Source organism: Petromyzon marinus, chromosome 2, assembly GCF_048934315.1.
Source record: "Petromyzon marinus isolate PM22_M1 ecotype Great Lakes invasive population chromosome 2, UKy_Petmar_22M1.pri1.0, whole genome shotgun sequence".
NCBI lineage: Eukaryota > Metazoa > Chordata > Hyperoartia > Petromyzontiformes > Petromyzontidae > Petromyzon > Petromyzon marinus.
In genome coordinates this window covers 11,090,811-11,106,736 of record NC_133668.1, presented here as the reverse complement: position 1 = coordinate 11,106,736, position 15,926 = coordinate 11,090,811, and the positions used below count along the sequence as shown (strand labels likewise).

At 42.7% G+C, this 15,926-nt stretch overlaps 1 protein-coding gene across 3 annotated transcripts in view; it reads right to left on the bottom strand.

Annotated features, from left to right (window-relative positions):
* The window catches only part of LOC116947657 (POU domain, class 6, transcription factor 2-like), a 61,012-nt gene extending 49,048 nt beyond the window's left edge, over positions 1-11,964 (bottom strand). For 2 of the 3 annotated variants that reach the window (XM_032963636.2, XM_032963646.2), the window contains exons 1-2: positions 10,557-11,964; positions 102-252 (exon numbers count right to left, since the gene is read on the bottom strand). In XM_032963636.2, the coding sequence (XP_032819527.2) occupies positions 102-164 (63 nt within the window). In that variant the 5' untranslated portion in view covers positions 165-252; positions 10,557-11,964. Of the gene's footprint in view, positions 1-101; positions 4,286-10,556 lie in introns of those variants that run through there. The other variant, XM_076069732.1, reaches the window with a different exon arrangement.
* Positions 11,965-15,926: the final 3,962 nt, after the last annotated feature.

Sequence of the window (15,926 nt, the reverse complement as noted above, 5' to 3'; positions counted from 1 at the left end):
TTGCGCTGCCACACACCTCAGCTGCACGGTGCTGTCAGTAACGAGCTGGGTGCAGGGTGAAGGGAGTACAGAGGTGGCCTTGGAGACACCACCAGCCTTACCTGTCCATTGGATGTCATCAGCGTCCCCGCGAGCCGCGGACCTCTCAGCCAGCGAGCGTCCATTTTTGCATCACATCACCAGAGGAATGGCCGCCCCGGCTCCATGGGGCTTGCCACACTTCCCCAACCCCATCAGTCACGGTGCGCCGTGCTGCCAGAGAGAATGCCGGATGGGCATTACAGTTTTGTCAGCCGTGGACTCTTAAATATCACGCATTAACAGAAACGTGGGCTGCGGAATATGGGGGAGATATAAAGGGGCCCTGACAAATTACGTGGGTTTAAATTCACGTGTTTTGGCGAGGTCGCGTGTCTACGATGGAGGTCCCGCTGGATCATACAGCTGCTGCGAGATTCAGCGGAGGGTGGGAAGCGTTGGCAAGGTTTGGTGGCATCAACAGCTTTGGCCACTATGGTATTTTGATCTTCTCCAAATTTTGGTGAAAAGCAATAGTATGGTGAATATAAATAATTGTTATGGTACCTAAAATTTATATTTCAAGAACTGACAATTTAAAAAACTATAATATGCCATGTATACAATATAATTATGAATCAATAAAGGCGATAAATATATTTTTTTATAAACAGCTGAATTCTGATTCTGGAATGCTGATGTAAATATTGACGATTATTGTAGCATGTCTTTAATAAAAAGGTTTATTTTAATTACACATCGGCATACTGTTGTATAAATTCTTGATCTAATTCTACATTACTAAATTGTTAAACATATGTAATGATGCAGTTCGGAGACAGGGATAGTTTAAGGCACCGTCTTTATTCTTGCATGCAAAGGAGACTACTAACGCCCTACGTGGTTACACTCTAATTATATATATCGCACATCCGTCTATTTCGACGGCACTATCTAGCTAGTACAGTTGACAGGCTGTCTAGCTAGCGGCGCCCAGTGATGGTCAAGACGACGGCGACGAAGGTGACGAACAGCAACACAGCAAGGGGATCCACTTCCAGCAACAGCCCCGAGCTCTCGCCGAGGGTTCCCTTTTATCCTCCCGTCGTGGCCTCGCTCCACCCTTGCCACGCCCCCTTCTGGAACCTACTAGCAGGTTCCCGGGGCTTCCAGATGGACCCCTTCCTGAGCTTTCCGTTAGTTTCTTCTCCCCCGTGTATACTGTCCCTGCTGACGTGCATACTGCCCTATGCTGTCAGTACCACTTTCTGTCAGCAGCCAGCGCTATTACTCTACACATATACAAAGGTGTGTACAAGAGATGAGCACATTGAAAATAACTATGATGGTAACTCTTAAATTTGATAAAAACGGGATAAATGGAAATATTTACAGATACATTTAGCCATTTGCCTCGCAATAAAAGTTATGTTCCTGATTTAAGTAGGTTTCATAGATGTGATCATTGGGTATTAATATTTAAATTTGTATTGCAATTATGATAATTAATTAACCTAATTCACGTAATATTTCAACATGATAAAATCTAGGCAAGTGCTGAACCACATATAAAATATAAACGTCTAACATTCTCACTTGACCAAATCTAATGCTTGTTACATCCATATTTTACAAAGCACATATCTAATCGTGGTTTAACATCAAAGCATGTCCAATTCAACATTATTACTTTGTTAAATATCATGGTATTATTATATAGTTATGTCCCTTGTTGTGGATGCTGGTTATTCCATAAAGGTTACATCAGTACTTAAGTAAACTCACAGCGCAGGGCAGAGTGAGTGTGGGAACTCGAGAAATTATGCAATTAAAGTCCATGCTTTAAGATTCACAGTGGTATCAATACTGCATGTTGTTACACTTGCGGGATGCGCGTCAAGGTGCAGCAAAGAAAGAAACAGCAGCACACGTTTCACCTATACAGTAAATACCAAGGACTGGCAAAAAGCAGTCATTGAGACCCATCACGCCACTGATTTCCTGCGTTTATAAATTTACGCCAATTCCGTCCTTCCACGCACCCGATAATTGTTAAACACGTGACATTCCTAGCAATTCAATCCTGTCTGTGTAACGTGGAATCATGTGCACACAGACACCCAGATATACATTTTAAAAATACAAATTTTAAGAATTAAATTGAGAATTAATATCGAGAAACTATTCAAATTGAGATTGAAATCCGTGTGTATGCACGTGCGTTTGCGACAAAGACAGCGTCAATTGCTGTGCGCGTCACGTAGGACGTGCTTAACAATCATCTGGCGAGTGCAGCGTGGAATTGCTGAACTTGTATTTGAATGGAAGTAAATTGGTAAAAGCAGAAATACGTGGCGGTGCGCTTCGTCGCAAGGACTGCAGTTTGGGAAATCATGTGAGACAGCCAAGACGCAAGTGGTTTGCTAAGCAACTGCCTAGAAATGTCATCTACGGTATTTCCAATTTACCGCTTTGAACAAACCAATATCTCCATTTGGCAACATGCATCCAGACTTCTCTATGCTCTGAAGGGGTTGATTGTCTCTGAAGGTGCCGATTCGCTTTTACATCGTTCAGCTGGACTATGCGTCTGTGCCGATGCAAATAAGTAAATATTTTTAAATCTCGTTCCGGGTTCCATCGTCAGGTTGCGCGACATCAAACTAGCAGTGACTATTGTGATGAAGTATGGTCAACCAATGAGTAATGCTTAAGCGACAACGTATATAGAAAGGCAATCCATTGAACAGTATATATATCACAAGGGTTTATGATTTTGAAAATCATTTAAAATAGCAGACGTTCAAGAAAGGCGTTCACACGCGGAAACGATAGCACCGGCGCACGGTGTCCAAGCCGGGTCCACGGCTAACAGATCCACCACCTCAGAGAAAAGGCAACAGTCGCAGTACACGGAGAGTCCCCCCGAAGTTCTCGTAAACCAACAACATCCGTTAAAAAAATGCACTCCACACAACCGTCAATAACACTTCCCCGAATAAATGATAACAGTAATAATGTGTGACGGTTCAGGAAATGGTGCTTCACAGAAAAAAATATATGATGGGCGTTGTCGAATGGTGAGTTTGATTTTTTTGTCCTTGTTCCGGACTGCCCACGCATTATCACAAATCCCCTTTGTTCTCAAAAGCAATGACACGCGCCACTCGGCGCGATTAATGGTAGTGTAATGTACAGTGAGGGAAAAAAAGTATTTGATCCCCTGCTGATTTTGTACGTTTGCCCACTGACAAAGAAATTATCAGTCTATAATTTTAATGGTAGGTTTATTTGAACTGTGAGAGACAGAATAACAACAAAAATCCAGAAAAACGCATGTCAAAAATTTTATAAATTGATTTGCATTTTAATGAGGGAAATAAGTATTTGACCCCTCTGCAAAACATGACTTAGTACTTGGTGGCAAACCCCTTGTTGGAAATCACAGATGTCAGACGTTTCTTGTAGTTGGCCACCAGGTTTTCACACATCTCAGGAGGGATTTTGTCCCACTCCTCTTTGCAGATCTTCTCCAGGTCATTAAGGTTTCGAGGCTGACGTTTGGCAACTCGAACCGTCAGCTTCCTCCACAGATTTTCTATGGGATTAAGGTTTGGAGACTGGCTAGGCCACTCCAGGACCTTAATGTTCTTCTTCTTGAGCCGCTCCTTTGTTGCCTTGGCCGTGTGTTTTGGGTCATTGTCATGCTGGAATACCCATCCACGACCCATTTTCAATGCCCTGGCTGAGGGAAGGAGGTTCTCACCCAAAATTTGATGGTACATTGCCCCGTCCATCGTCCCTTTGATGCGGTGAAGTTGTGATGTCCCCTTAGCAGAAAAAACACCCCCAAAGCATAATGTTTCCACCACCATGTGCGACGGTGGGGATGGTGTTCTTGGGGTCATAGGCAGCATTCCTCCAAACACGGCGAGTTGAGTTGATGCCAAAGAGCTCCATTTTGGTCTCATCTGACCACAACACTTTCACCCAGTTGTCCTCTGAATCATTCAGATGTTCATTGGCAAACTTCAGACGAGCATGTATATGTGCTTTCTTGAGCAGGGGGACCTTGCGGGCGTTGCAGGATTTCAGTCCTTCACGGAGTAGTGTGTTACCAATTGTTTTCTTGGTGACTATGGTCCCAGCTGCCTTGAGATCATTGACAAGATCCTCCCGTATAGTTCTGCACTGATTCCTCACCGTTCTCATGATCATTACAACTCGATGAGGTGAGATCTTGCATGGAGCCCCAGGCCGAGGGAGATTGACAATTCTTTTGTGTTTCTTCCATTTGCGAATAATCGCACCAACTGTTGTCACCTTCTCACCAAGCTGCTTGGCAATGGTCTTGTAGCCCATTCCAGCCTTGTGTAGGTCTACAATCTTGTCCCCGACATCCTTGGAGAGCTCTTTGGTCTTGGCCATGGTGGAGAGTTTGGAATCTGATTGATTGATTGCTTCTGTGGACAGGTGTCTTTTATACAGGTAACAAGCTGAGATTAGGAGCACTCCCTTTAAGAGTGTGCTCCTAATCTCAGCTCGTTACCTGTATAAAAGACACCTGGGAGCCAGACATCTCTCTGAGAGGGGGTCAAATACTATTTCCCTCATTAAAATGCAAATCAATTTATAACATTTTTGACATGCGTTTTTCTGGATTTTGTTGTTGTTATTCTATCTCTCACTGTTCAAATAAACCTACCATTAAAATTATAGACTGATCATTTCTTTTTCAGTGGGAAAACGTACAAAATCAGCAGTGGATCAAATACTTTTTTCCCTCACTGTAGCTCTCAGAAACACCGTCTTGTTCTTTATTTTATATTTATTATGAATACAGTCTGCTGACTACTTAACGTGTAACCGCAAGTTACTATATACACTTGGGTAATTAGACGACTCTATTCTGAGACAATGTAACTCTAGCGTCAAGATTACTCGAAGACGATGGAGGTGACAGTGATTCCTCACAACAACAGCCCCCAGGTCCGGTTCGCGCCGGCTCTTATCCCTCCCACGACCTGGCCACACCCCTATTCCCGAACTCTCGCTCACCGCACCTGGTCCTGTCAGTCTCTGCTTCCCCTCACGTGACCCTGTCAACGTACGTCTCATCAATCATCATTAGCACGTTAATTAGTAACCATGGTCCCGGGGAGTAATACTGTCCCTCTATCGCCCCGTACTGTATTTACATCAGCGCTCAGTGGGCATGCCTAAGCAGACACAGACACGCAGACTCTCACAGGACAGAGACGAATAATTAGTCATATAATTAGTCAAGGAAAGGAACAAAGTTGTCACGGAAAGCATCCGATTTTCCAGACGACTTTCGCAGGCGACTGGGGCCTTCTTCACTTCTGGACTTCTCGAAGCTCCCGGCATGCGGAACGAAACGTCAGACATCATGTCAAACAATACGCGGTAACTACTCCAGTGTAGTCTCATATGTACCTGCGCACAGCAGCGCAGCGTGGACTAGCATTGGCACCACAGCTCCGTATATAACACTGTGTAACAAAAAAATTGTTCCTGGGTAGTGTTATTTCCTAATTGCTTATGCCTCAAAAGTACAGAAAATGGCTATTATTCCCCACAAACTTTTCTTTTGTGACCAGGACAGTGACATTTTGAAATGTACCTATTTTCAATGAGAAAACGTTTGAATTTGTGTCTTTCGCTCACAAAGTCCTAGTCACAAAAGCAAAGTGCTCATCCGCCTCGACGCGCAGCGCCCATGCACGGGCTGGTTACGCTGGAGAAACTACTTTCATACTTTCACAGTATATATCCAACAGTATATATCTTTTTTAACAATGGCTTAATTAGTGCGGGCATCAATTTTTTCATGCAATCGGACGTTATATGAAGTCGGAAGCCTTGAAGCATACATTAGGTATTGTATGCCATAGTGTGTAGGCGATGCAGTATAATACAAACATTGGCTATTGTAGACTGTATATATATACGTGTACATTGCGCGAGCCCATCATCAAAATCAAGGTGGTAATTTCAAATCCCGACGGTTCACTTATAGTTTGTCGTCATCACAGTCCCGTTTGCGGCAGATAAAATAAGCACCACTTGGTTGGGCTTACGTCGCTTGGTCTAAAAGGTGGGTTGTGTTAATAAAGGGTCAAGACCTCGGCATTGTAACGCAGACATGAGATGTGCTGCCGTAATCAAAACCCGCGAGATGAGCACCGCGCAAGGTCTCCCGGAGTATGAGGACAGATGATAGATACCCCGATGTTCTTTCCTCACGTAAACTTGGGTGTTATCTATTCTAAATTGTAAGAGAACGGACACGTAAAAAACAGTTTTGCGTGCCAAAATACCGGGAACTCAAAACCGGTGATAGTAATGTATTTCCATAATAGAGGTGTTTTGGGTTAGATCACGTAAATGTGTCGTTAAAACCCGCCACCACGCGACACAGCCAACTAGTAAGGGTTGTCACGACCGCCGGCGGAGCCAGTGGGGGTGGCACGTGCCCTCCTAATGATCCGATCGAAATCCATAATTTCGATCGGATCATTGGGGTTTATTAGTAATAAATCGGCATTTTGCGACCCCCACTGCCACTGTGTAGCATATTATTACGTGCCAGGGACTCTATGAGGTGATATGACAATAGTCTGAGTCCATATTTGGCAATAAGTAACGGCAAAGCAGTTATAAGTCACTCACAGAATTGTGCGCAGTTGCATATACAGTACACGACTTCCCTGAAGGCATTCACCTTCAGTGAGCGCGATGCCGATCACACAACACGGTTAGAATTCGACCCTCAATCGATGGCTGAGCCATTGCTGCACACGTGTCGAATAAAAAGCAAGGGACTAGTCCTTACTTACTAACAATTCCTATCATTTTTCATTGCTGGAGTGGTTGCCCCCTGACCTGAAAATCTTGGCTCCGCCATTGGTCACGACGTTTTGCCAGTAATTACAACTAGCTTTATCAGGTGACAGCCAGATATCAACATTATTACTTTGTTAAATATCATGGTATTATTATATAGTTATGTCCCTTGTTGTCGATGCTGGTTATTCCAATACAGGTTACATCAGTACTTAAGTAAACTCACAGCGCCGGGCAGAGTGAGTGTGGGAACTCGAGAAATTATGCAATTAAAGTCCATGCTTTAAGATTCACAGTGGTATCAATACTGCATGTTGTTACACTTGCGGGATGCACGTCGATGTGGTGACCACACTTCTGTGCTCTTGCGCAAAGTGGGGGGGGGGGATTAATGAGTCAACGTACATTATGCATGCGCATTATGCGAGCCCTTTGATCTTGTCCTCCTGTCTTGATGAAGCAATATGGATTACCGTTGGTACGGATATTTTAATACACACAATAGACAGGAAGGACAAGATCAAAGGGCTCGCATAATGCACATGCATAATGTACGTTGACTCACAGAAGTGTGGTCACCATATCTACGCCTCTATATAAGGAATGAAACAGGTGGACTTCTCCACAAATCTGGCTGTCGCCTGATGAAGCTAGTTGTAATTACTGGCGAAACGTCGTACTCAGATTGTAAATGTTGTAGCTTGGCTCTCCAACACACCGGTACTAGTGACAAATTGGCATGTTCTGTTTACGTGACAACCCTTACTAGTTGGCTGTGTCGGGTGGCGGTTTTAACGAGACGTATATTTGCGCGATCTAACCAAAAAAAACCTCTATTACGGATATTGGTCACAAAAGCCAACGTGTTAAAGAGTAATGTATCTTTTGAACTTCTTTCGCACCATACGCAGCCAACTGTGCTAATCAGAGGTGCAGTGTAATCAAAAAAGGTGTACTATTGGTATTCGTGATATTATATCGCGCAAAGCTTTCACGAATGCGTGATGTTTTCACGGACCAAAATTTTTGCCATTGTTGCGATTCCAGCCGATCGGACATTTGTTTAAAAACGCGTTTAAGACTTCACATTCCGGAAATAGCGAAAACACACCATGCATTTGACCCCAATTAAGTTTATTTCAAGTGGTGTTTTTTGGGGGGTCATAATAACTTGGAGGAACCGAATTGTATACATTTCTAATATGACCTTTTGGTCACCGTTCATTTTACTCAGGAGATGCGGTTCAGATGTCAGGTTTATTTTTATTCTCAGAGAGCACGAAACCGCTCAAACGGACATTTCATGGCTCCAACCCATCGGGAACATTGTTACATTAACATCAGTCAACCTGTCGCTCACAAGTACAATATTGTGTTATACTGTATTGTCAATTTTTTTTACTGCGTATCTATGTATCTCAAACAATACTTACATGTAACAGTCTGTGCTGTTTTCCAATCGTGACTACGATTCCGATTAAGATGACAGATTTTGTACTGCACTTACCATAACCACTGCACCCCAGTTACACAAACATACCTGTACCCATGTAAACCGGGTTGACGCGCCACTGCCTGCCACGTGCCGCGAGCGCGCATTACACACTCAGTAAACTCTTCACTGGCATCTACGGGTAATCCTAGAGATCACATTTTCGCTGGGATTCTAAAGGAAAAATAATCGATGAAATTAATACGCATAAACACAAAATAATAATGTAGTCATTGTGGAGAATATAACTAAATTAGTGGCTTCTTCATAAATACTTTATATAGCTATACTCTTTGGTCCTTTCGGTAAAGTCACGTCGGTAGAAAAATATCGTAGATCACGACGATTCGATCGCAACACAAGAAACCGTCATCAGGTGTGAAACAAACACAGCAGGAGGACGTCAGCAGTCCTCCTGCCTGTCCACGTGCTTCCAAAGCACGAATTCCTCGAATTAAGACCTTAAAACTATGTTTTTGTATTTCACCAAAGAGCACCCCTTTGTTGTGGCGCCTTTGGGGTCAACACTAATCAAGACCCCAGGAGGGTCTCGTCAAACCAATTTGATCAAATTCATGGCTTCTGCTAATTAAGTCCTGAGATCAAAGAGACTGTGGATGGCACTTGGGCACTAGATGACTGCCTAACCCGACGACGTACTGTAGCTGGAAAGCCTTCGGTGCATGTGCTTCAAATAGCTACATCCAGCAGGAATAGATTCACTGCTGGATGAATGCCTTCAGCCGTCTGAAAAGAGTAATTCATTCCAATGATAAATATGTTTTTGCTATTAAGATGTGGATATAAACCTAATTTTAAGATTCTGCTTTTATGTGCTATGGTTCCATGTTTGTCCCCACGGTCCACTATTTGTGAATTGCAAACATCGATCTCAGATCTCAATTTCTCATGCAATATTTTCTCGGGCCCCATAATCTCAAACCCACGCGAACCCAGACAGCTCCAGCTGAGAAAATCAAGCCCCAATCAACCGCTATTTTCCGGATTTCAGACTTTCATTGCCGACCATGGTTATCTTTAAACATATATTTTTATGATGGCTAGGTCACATCCATTAATTAAAAAAAAAAGGTTGGTTTTTAAATCATGCCCACAACTGCACCCCTGGGCCCCGAAACCCAATTACTATTGGAAACAGCGATTTTCACTGGTGCCATCATTCCATTCTGAAAGTTGGGTTAGTATTTTGGTACAGTATACATAATTTTGTATAAACACGTAACATAGTATTAATTGTTAAAGGGTCCGATTATACTTTAATTTTAGCGTGGCGAGGGTCTTTTTGTTTGTTCCCCCCCCAAATGTCCTTTTACTTGGAGTCGTGACGCAGCCTAGCTGTAGCATGTTTGCTGCTCATTGCAGAGGTTCACGGTCCAAATCTACGATTTCAAACGGTGCGTATCAACCAAAATATATTCATAATGCATTTCCATGGATGTTAAAGATCGTGACGTCATTCAGAGTAAGACCATTGTTATTCCATGTCAGTTCAAATGTGAAAAAAATACTCAATTGGGTTAATACATAACAGCACCCCCTACTCGTGAGAACACTACGGAAAGAGCGTCATGCGATGCTGAGAAGCTTTCTGGGTAATCAAGCATAATTCGTCCACATTGCTACCCCATTGACTCCGTGCCCAAATTACGCTTTTTGGAATAAATAAACAACCATGTAGTATGGTGGGTGCTTTGTGAATACTTTGTGTATATTGCCTTTACGTCCTCTTGGGTGGGATTATGCTTGTTTTTGTATCACTATGGTAAAAACCATGGTTTTCCCCCACAAGTAAGGAGATGCAGCATAGTACTGCTGTTCAATTGCTGATGTAGTTGCAACATTCCTAGAACTGGTGAATCAACTAACAGCCATAGCTCGAAATTCAGTAATTAGAATGTAGTCTATTGCCAAATGCATCTACCAACCCATACAATTGGCAATGGGGACATCTGATTTCATTTTGTCCAAGTGTATATCCATTGACATTGTTACTTTTTTTATTTCTGCATTACCAAATAATGTTGTAAACAAAACAAATTATACAAGGTTAGCAGTTAAATTCGGTTAACATTTCTGAAGTCACAACCACACATTGTTAACATTTTTACACGTAATGCATTATATTTGAAAATTATTAAAAATGAAAAACATGCTTCACCTGATTGGAGGGTTTACAATGGAAATGGCACCTTCGTAAAAAATCGCGCTTGGGTTCCCATTCATATAGCTCCTTTTCCGATGCTTGGGCGAAGGCGGCGCAGCCACGGCCACATCGCAGTGTGCAGATGCGTGAAGGCAGCGGGGCAGGTTGGAGGAGCGGCGGAGGGGCTCAGCACCGTGTTTTATTAAACAGTATTGATTTTCTGTCCTCTGAGAGTGAAGGCAAGCGAACGCCATGGCTGCTTTCCCTGCAGACAATAAGAGTGGTAATCGTAAGAAATGGGGACGCCTTGCCACACTGAATTTTTAAAGCCACCTGCCCTAGCAGCAGTTAGCATTTTTCCTTCACCTTCATTATTCTGCACCTCATCTGGCGAGTACGAATGTTAATTTAAAGAATCAGCACTATTTTACACATTGTGCACCTACGTTTGGTTCAGGAGTTGTGCAAAATAGAAGCCATACAAATATAAAATGATTTCCGAGGATGTCAAAGTAGTTGACTGCATGGTGAACTTATTTCTCACCGTAAGTAGTCAACCATGCTCATCGAAGGTGTGGGGGAACGGCAACATGAACAAGTAATTTAAGGACTGTAAATGAATTCACAATATTCCACGGATCATGTCAGAGCATTACTAGGTAGTTAATAAAATTTCGCAAATTCTTTTTGCACTTAAAAATGCATTGCAATTTTAAAAATCATTATAATATTAATACAAGGCAATGTGTTTCTTCAACTTGCTGCACCACAAGATTGTATCAAATTTTCCCCAGGTCTCATTTAGAAATGTTTAACGGGGGGAGGGGGGGGGGAAATATTAACACAATTCCATGCTGCTGGCCCGATGTGTCCTGCTCACTCAGCCCATAAATTTGTTTAAGCCCCAGAAATGCTACATGTCATCTGGCATCATACAACATTGAAGCAAAGTGACACTATGCATTTAACAATTTAGAAGCAACTTTGTAAGTAAGGTTGGATTTATAGATGTTTTTTTTGGCAATAACCACAAGCACCGAAGTAACTTTCAGTTGCACTGATAAGGATCACAGTAGGGAGATATAGATGCGCAATATCTCCAATGTACACCCGATCCCACGGAGATCCGACCTAATTAAAAAAGCGGGAGGTATTGGTCAATACATTGTCAATTTGCTCTACAACACACCGGTGTGCTGTACTAGTAACGAATTGGCATGTTCTGTTTACGTGACAAACGTTACCAATTGGCTGTGTCGGGTGGTGGCGGGTTTACGACACATTTATGCGATCTAACCTTAAAAAACAAACCTATATTATTCCCTTATTTAACATTTCCAAAATGCACAAGTACAATGAGGCGCGATAAACTTACCATGCACACCTCAATGAAGCGTTTGGAATCCTCTTTTTAGCAAACACGCAGGGAGTTGCACACAATCTTGAAAATGTTGCTGAAAAAAGTAAAAGTTTCGTAATGCCCTATAAAACAAATCTATGATTAAACAAACTAGCCAGACATGGCTATTCCGACACAGCTTAAGGATACATTTCTATTAACAGCGGAGTGACAAGTCCATAAAAATACGAAAGGCATCAAGAAAGGGCAGGTTATTTGGTGCGGTTTATGCATGACAAAGTTAAGGCCACACGTCCCGCAATACGGAGGCAAACCACAGCAGATACGTGTAGTGACTAACTCGGAGACAGTAATATTTGGAGGCACTTCTTTTATTTAACGAACACCATCGGAATAATACACACCCTACGTGGGTGCACACTCTACAGTAGCTAGTCTATACACAACTCTAAACGTCTAACACTGACGGCGCTGGATGGAGACAGCCAACAACTATACAGCAGTGCACTATCGAGTGAAGACGGCAGCGACAATGTGGATGACAGCGAAGATGGCGACGAGATGGTAACGATGATCTTGAACAGCACGACGGGGATCCTACTTCCAGCAACAGCCACGAGGTCCCCCACAGGGGCCCCTCTTATACTCTCAGTGTGGCCTCGCTCCGCCATGCCCCATCTCTGGAACCTACTAGCGGGTTCCCGCTAGTAGATATTTCCCCTATATGTCCCCCTCGTATCTATCGTGGCCTGCTGACGTGGGTACTGCCATACAACGCAGTTACCATTTTTTGCCAGCAGCCAGCGCTATGCCACTACACATGCAAGACTACAGCAGTCCACGCTCTGCGCTAATCCACCACTCAGACTGCACAAATGTTTACTCTATAAATTGGCAACGAATCTCAAGGTAAATTTTAAACAGGGTCCTGTTACCAGTTGGGATGTTTGACCAAAATTCCTCCGAAGGAAGGCCTGTATTCATTATAAACATCAACTTACCAGTTCATATACAAATTTTAGAAAATGCCATTTTAAAGGCCCAGTATGTAAATGAAGTCGTGCTCACAATTCAGTGCCGAAGGACTTAGATCGTTCCCCTTCTTGGTTGACTTGCGACCTGTGCCTTGGAACGGAGAATCGTGACGTCTCAATTGGACAAGGTGGAGTTGGGGCTGCCCGAACTGCAGGATACCTGTCACACGTGCAAAGGAGGCAGGTGCCATTAAACGGTTGTTTCGCGACACAAAAAGGGGCATGTGCAGCCAGCACTTCACCTATCGTAGGTAGACTGATAATTTACGAAAAAAATTCAAACCTTTAAAATGTACAGTCCTTTTGATCAAGCCACTTGTTATATGGCCTCTTTCCTAGTGTAGCAATGGGAGCCATTTTACCAAACGTTACCATGCAAGTGAGTGTCAATTGAACCTTATGGCGGGACCCCGGGGTCCAGAATAAACGGAAGTCAAAATCGTAATTAATTAATTAATTTGTTTTTGGCAACTCCATCCCACCGCGCACATAAACGCCACAACCAACCTGGCACGGATCATTCTATTGTCATGTCGTCCAAGCATAGCGAGGACGAATGTGCAGAAGAAACAAAACATTGAAACTTTGGCTAGCGCATCGTGTAGAGCTCGTCGAGAGGAATAGATTGCCGTATCGGTCGCCTTCAACAGACATTAAATGACGTCGCAACGCAATTTATGCAAGAGTCGGGGGCTTATGGGACTCCGGGGTCTCGCCATAAGGTTCAATTGAAGGTGGGGATGGGGAGTATGGTAGCACAGTATTTTGGCATTTTTCTGCATTTCCCCACCCCATAACTAGTCTTGTTATGAATAGTGGTTACTCAAAGCCCTTCAGGCTTAATTTCCGACGTCAGGTCTAAAATAAATGAAATTGAAGTTCACCCAGTCAGAGGCGAACACGCCTCTCCCGTATTCATGGTGCTTTCCTGGGAAGGATTAGGTAACAAAGAGGGGAGATGGGAAGAACAACGTTTAAACGGTTCACAATGGGCATGCGCACTTAGCATAAAAAACGAGTGTCAGTTTGTAGTAAAGGAATTTGCAGAGACTTGCGTTACAAAACAGAGCTATTAAAACACATGATCTTTTATTTGTAGTGAAAACAGCATTACATTTTTTTGTTTCAATTTAGTTTGGTGTAGAGATAATTGAAGCTACATGTTAGGAGTGCCATAAAATAATGAGATTAGATTTGAAGGCTAACAGCTTCATTTCAAATTCGTCACCTGGAGAGTCAAAGAAAGTCTTAATTAATGTAACAGCAATTCAGTCCACTGCAGTCGTCACAATGTTAAAGTACAGTACTACGAATTGCAATGGAAGCAGTGTACCTTCAAATTTAGAGAGTTACTTTTGGGAGATTAAACCAAAACAGTTTACAGTCTTACCACTCCCTCTGTTGGTCAAAGGACAGTGGCAAAGCTATTGTGCAGAAGAGCCACACTCGAACTTATGCAACCAAACTAAAAGCGCACTACCACACACGATAATTGGTTGCAAAAAATTAGGTTCTCTGCACAATGATTAAAAGGCAGCCACATCGTTCTAGCCTAGGCCTGCGAATAAAAAAGGGTACATGGATGAAAGTTCAATCTCCAGTCATCGGATGGAGGCGGCAATCTTCGTAGTAAAGGTGATGGAGAATTTGAGGGCCAGGTGAACGTCTTCAAAAGGGCCAGAATTACATTTTCCAGCGAGAGATGGTCACGTGGAAGATAATGGTCTTGGAAGGTGGCCACGCACCTTATGATGCGGCATTTGTATGGAACCATAAACCTATACGAACTTTAACAAGCAATGTTTATTTGCAGATAAAGTACCACCTCGTAAAATGCGTCAAGATACTTAAGCCCAAAAAAGGCAATGTAAATAGCACGCTTGCATATACATTGTTTAAAAAAATATATTAATCTTGAAAATTGTGTACAACCTCCCGTTTTTTTACATTATGAGACCTCCTTTGCCAGTAACAAGATATAGTAATAGGTTTTACCCTTTTAACTGGCACAAAAACTGACACCTTTATTCAAGGCATCATGTTTGCAATAACCACAACACAAGCAGTCAAAATGCAAACAAAAGAGACAACTATGATAATAATATGCACTGTCCTTGAATTTGATTGGTCCACACCCGAGACGGCTTTTCTTAGAGCCTAGTCTCCACTGGTGTTGGACCAGAAGATGCCAAAAGGCGTACAACTCAAAAACAGCGCACTATCAGAGTATTGAGGGCTCGGGGTGAGCATTTACATTATGAGACCTCCTTTGCCAGTAACACGATATAGTAATAGGTTTTAACTGCCAGTTAAAAGGGTAAAACCTATTACTATATCTTGTTACTGGCAAAGGAGGTCTCATAATGTAAATGCTCACCCCAAGCCCTCAATACTCTGATAGTGCGCTGTTTTTGAGTTGTACGCCTTTTGGCGTCTTCTGGTCCAACACCAGTGGAGACTAGGCTCTAAGAAAAGCTGTCTCGGGTGTTGACCAATCAAATTCAAGGACAGTGCATATTATTATCAGAGTTGTCTCTTTTGTTTGCATTTTGACTGCTTGTGTTGTGGTTATTGCAAACATGATGCCTTGAATAAAGGTGTCAATTTTTGTGCCATTTAAAAGGGTAAAACCTATTACTAAACCTCCCGGTTTGCAAGGTATTGTGTTAAATTTCCAATTAGTCATTCCAGGATCTATCATTAGTTCATGTTCAAATGTAATTTCTCACCCCCTCAATTAGGCCGTTCGTTTTCCAAGATAATTTGAGCTGGTTTTAGATGCATTTGGTTTGCGTACTTATTTTGGTTGAAAAATCCGCGTTTGCATTGTGTAGGGTCCGAATTCCCTTTAAATAATTTCTGGTTCCATTCAGATTGTCCCCGGCATTCCCTCATAGTACCCATTTTTGCAGAAAAAGGTGGCGATTTCAATGATTGTCACGAAATGTTTCACGTAAATATTCACACAATACGCGAACCCCGGTCATCGCC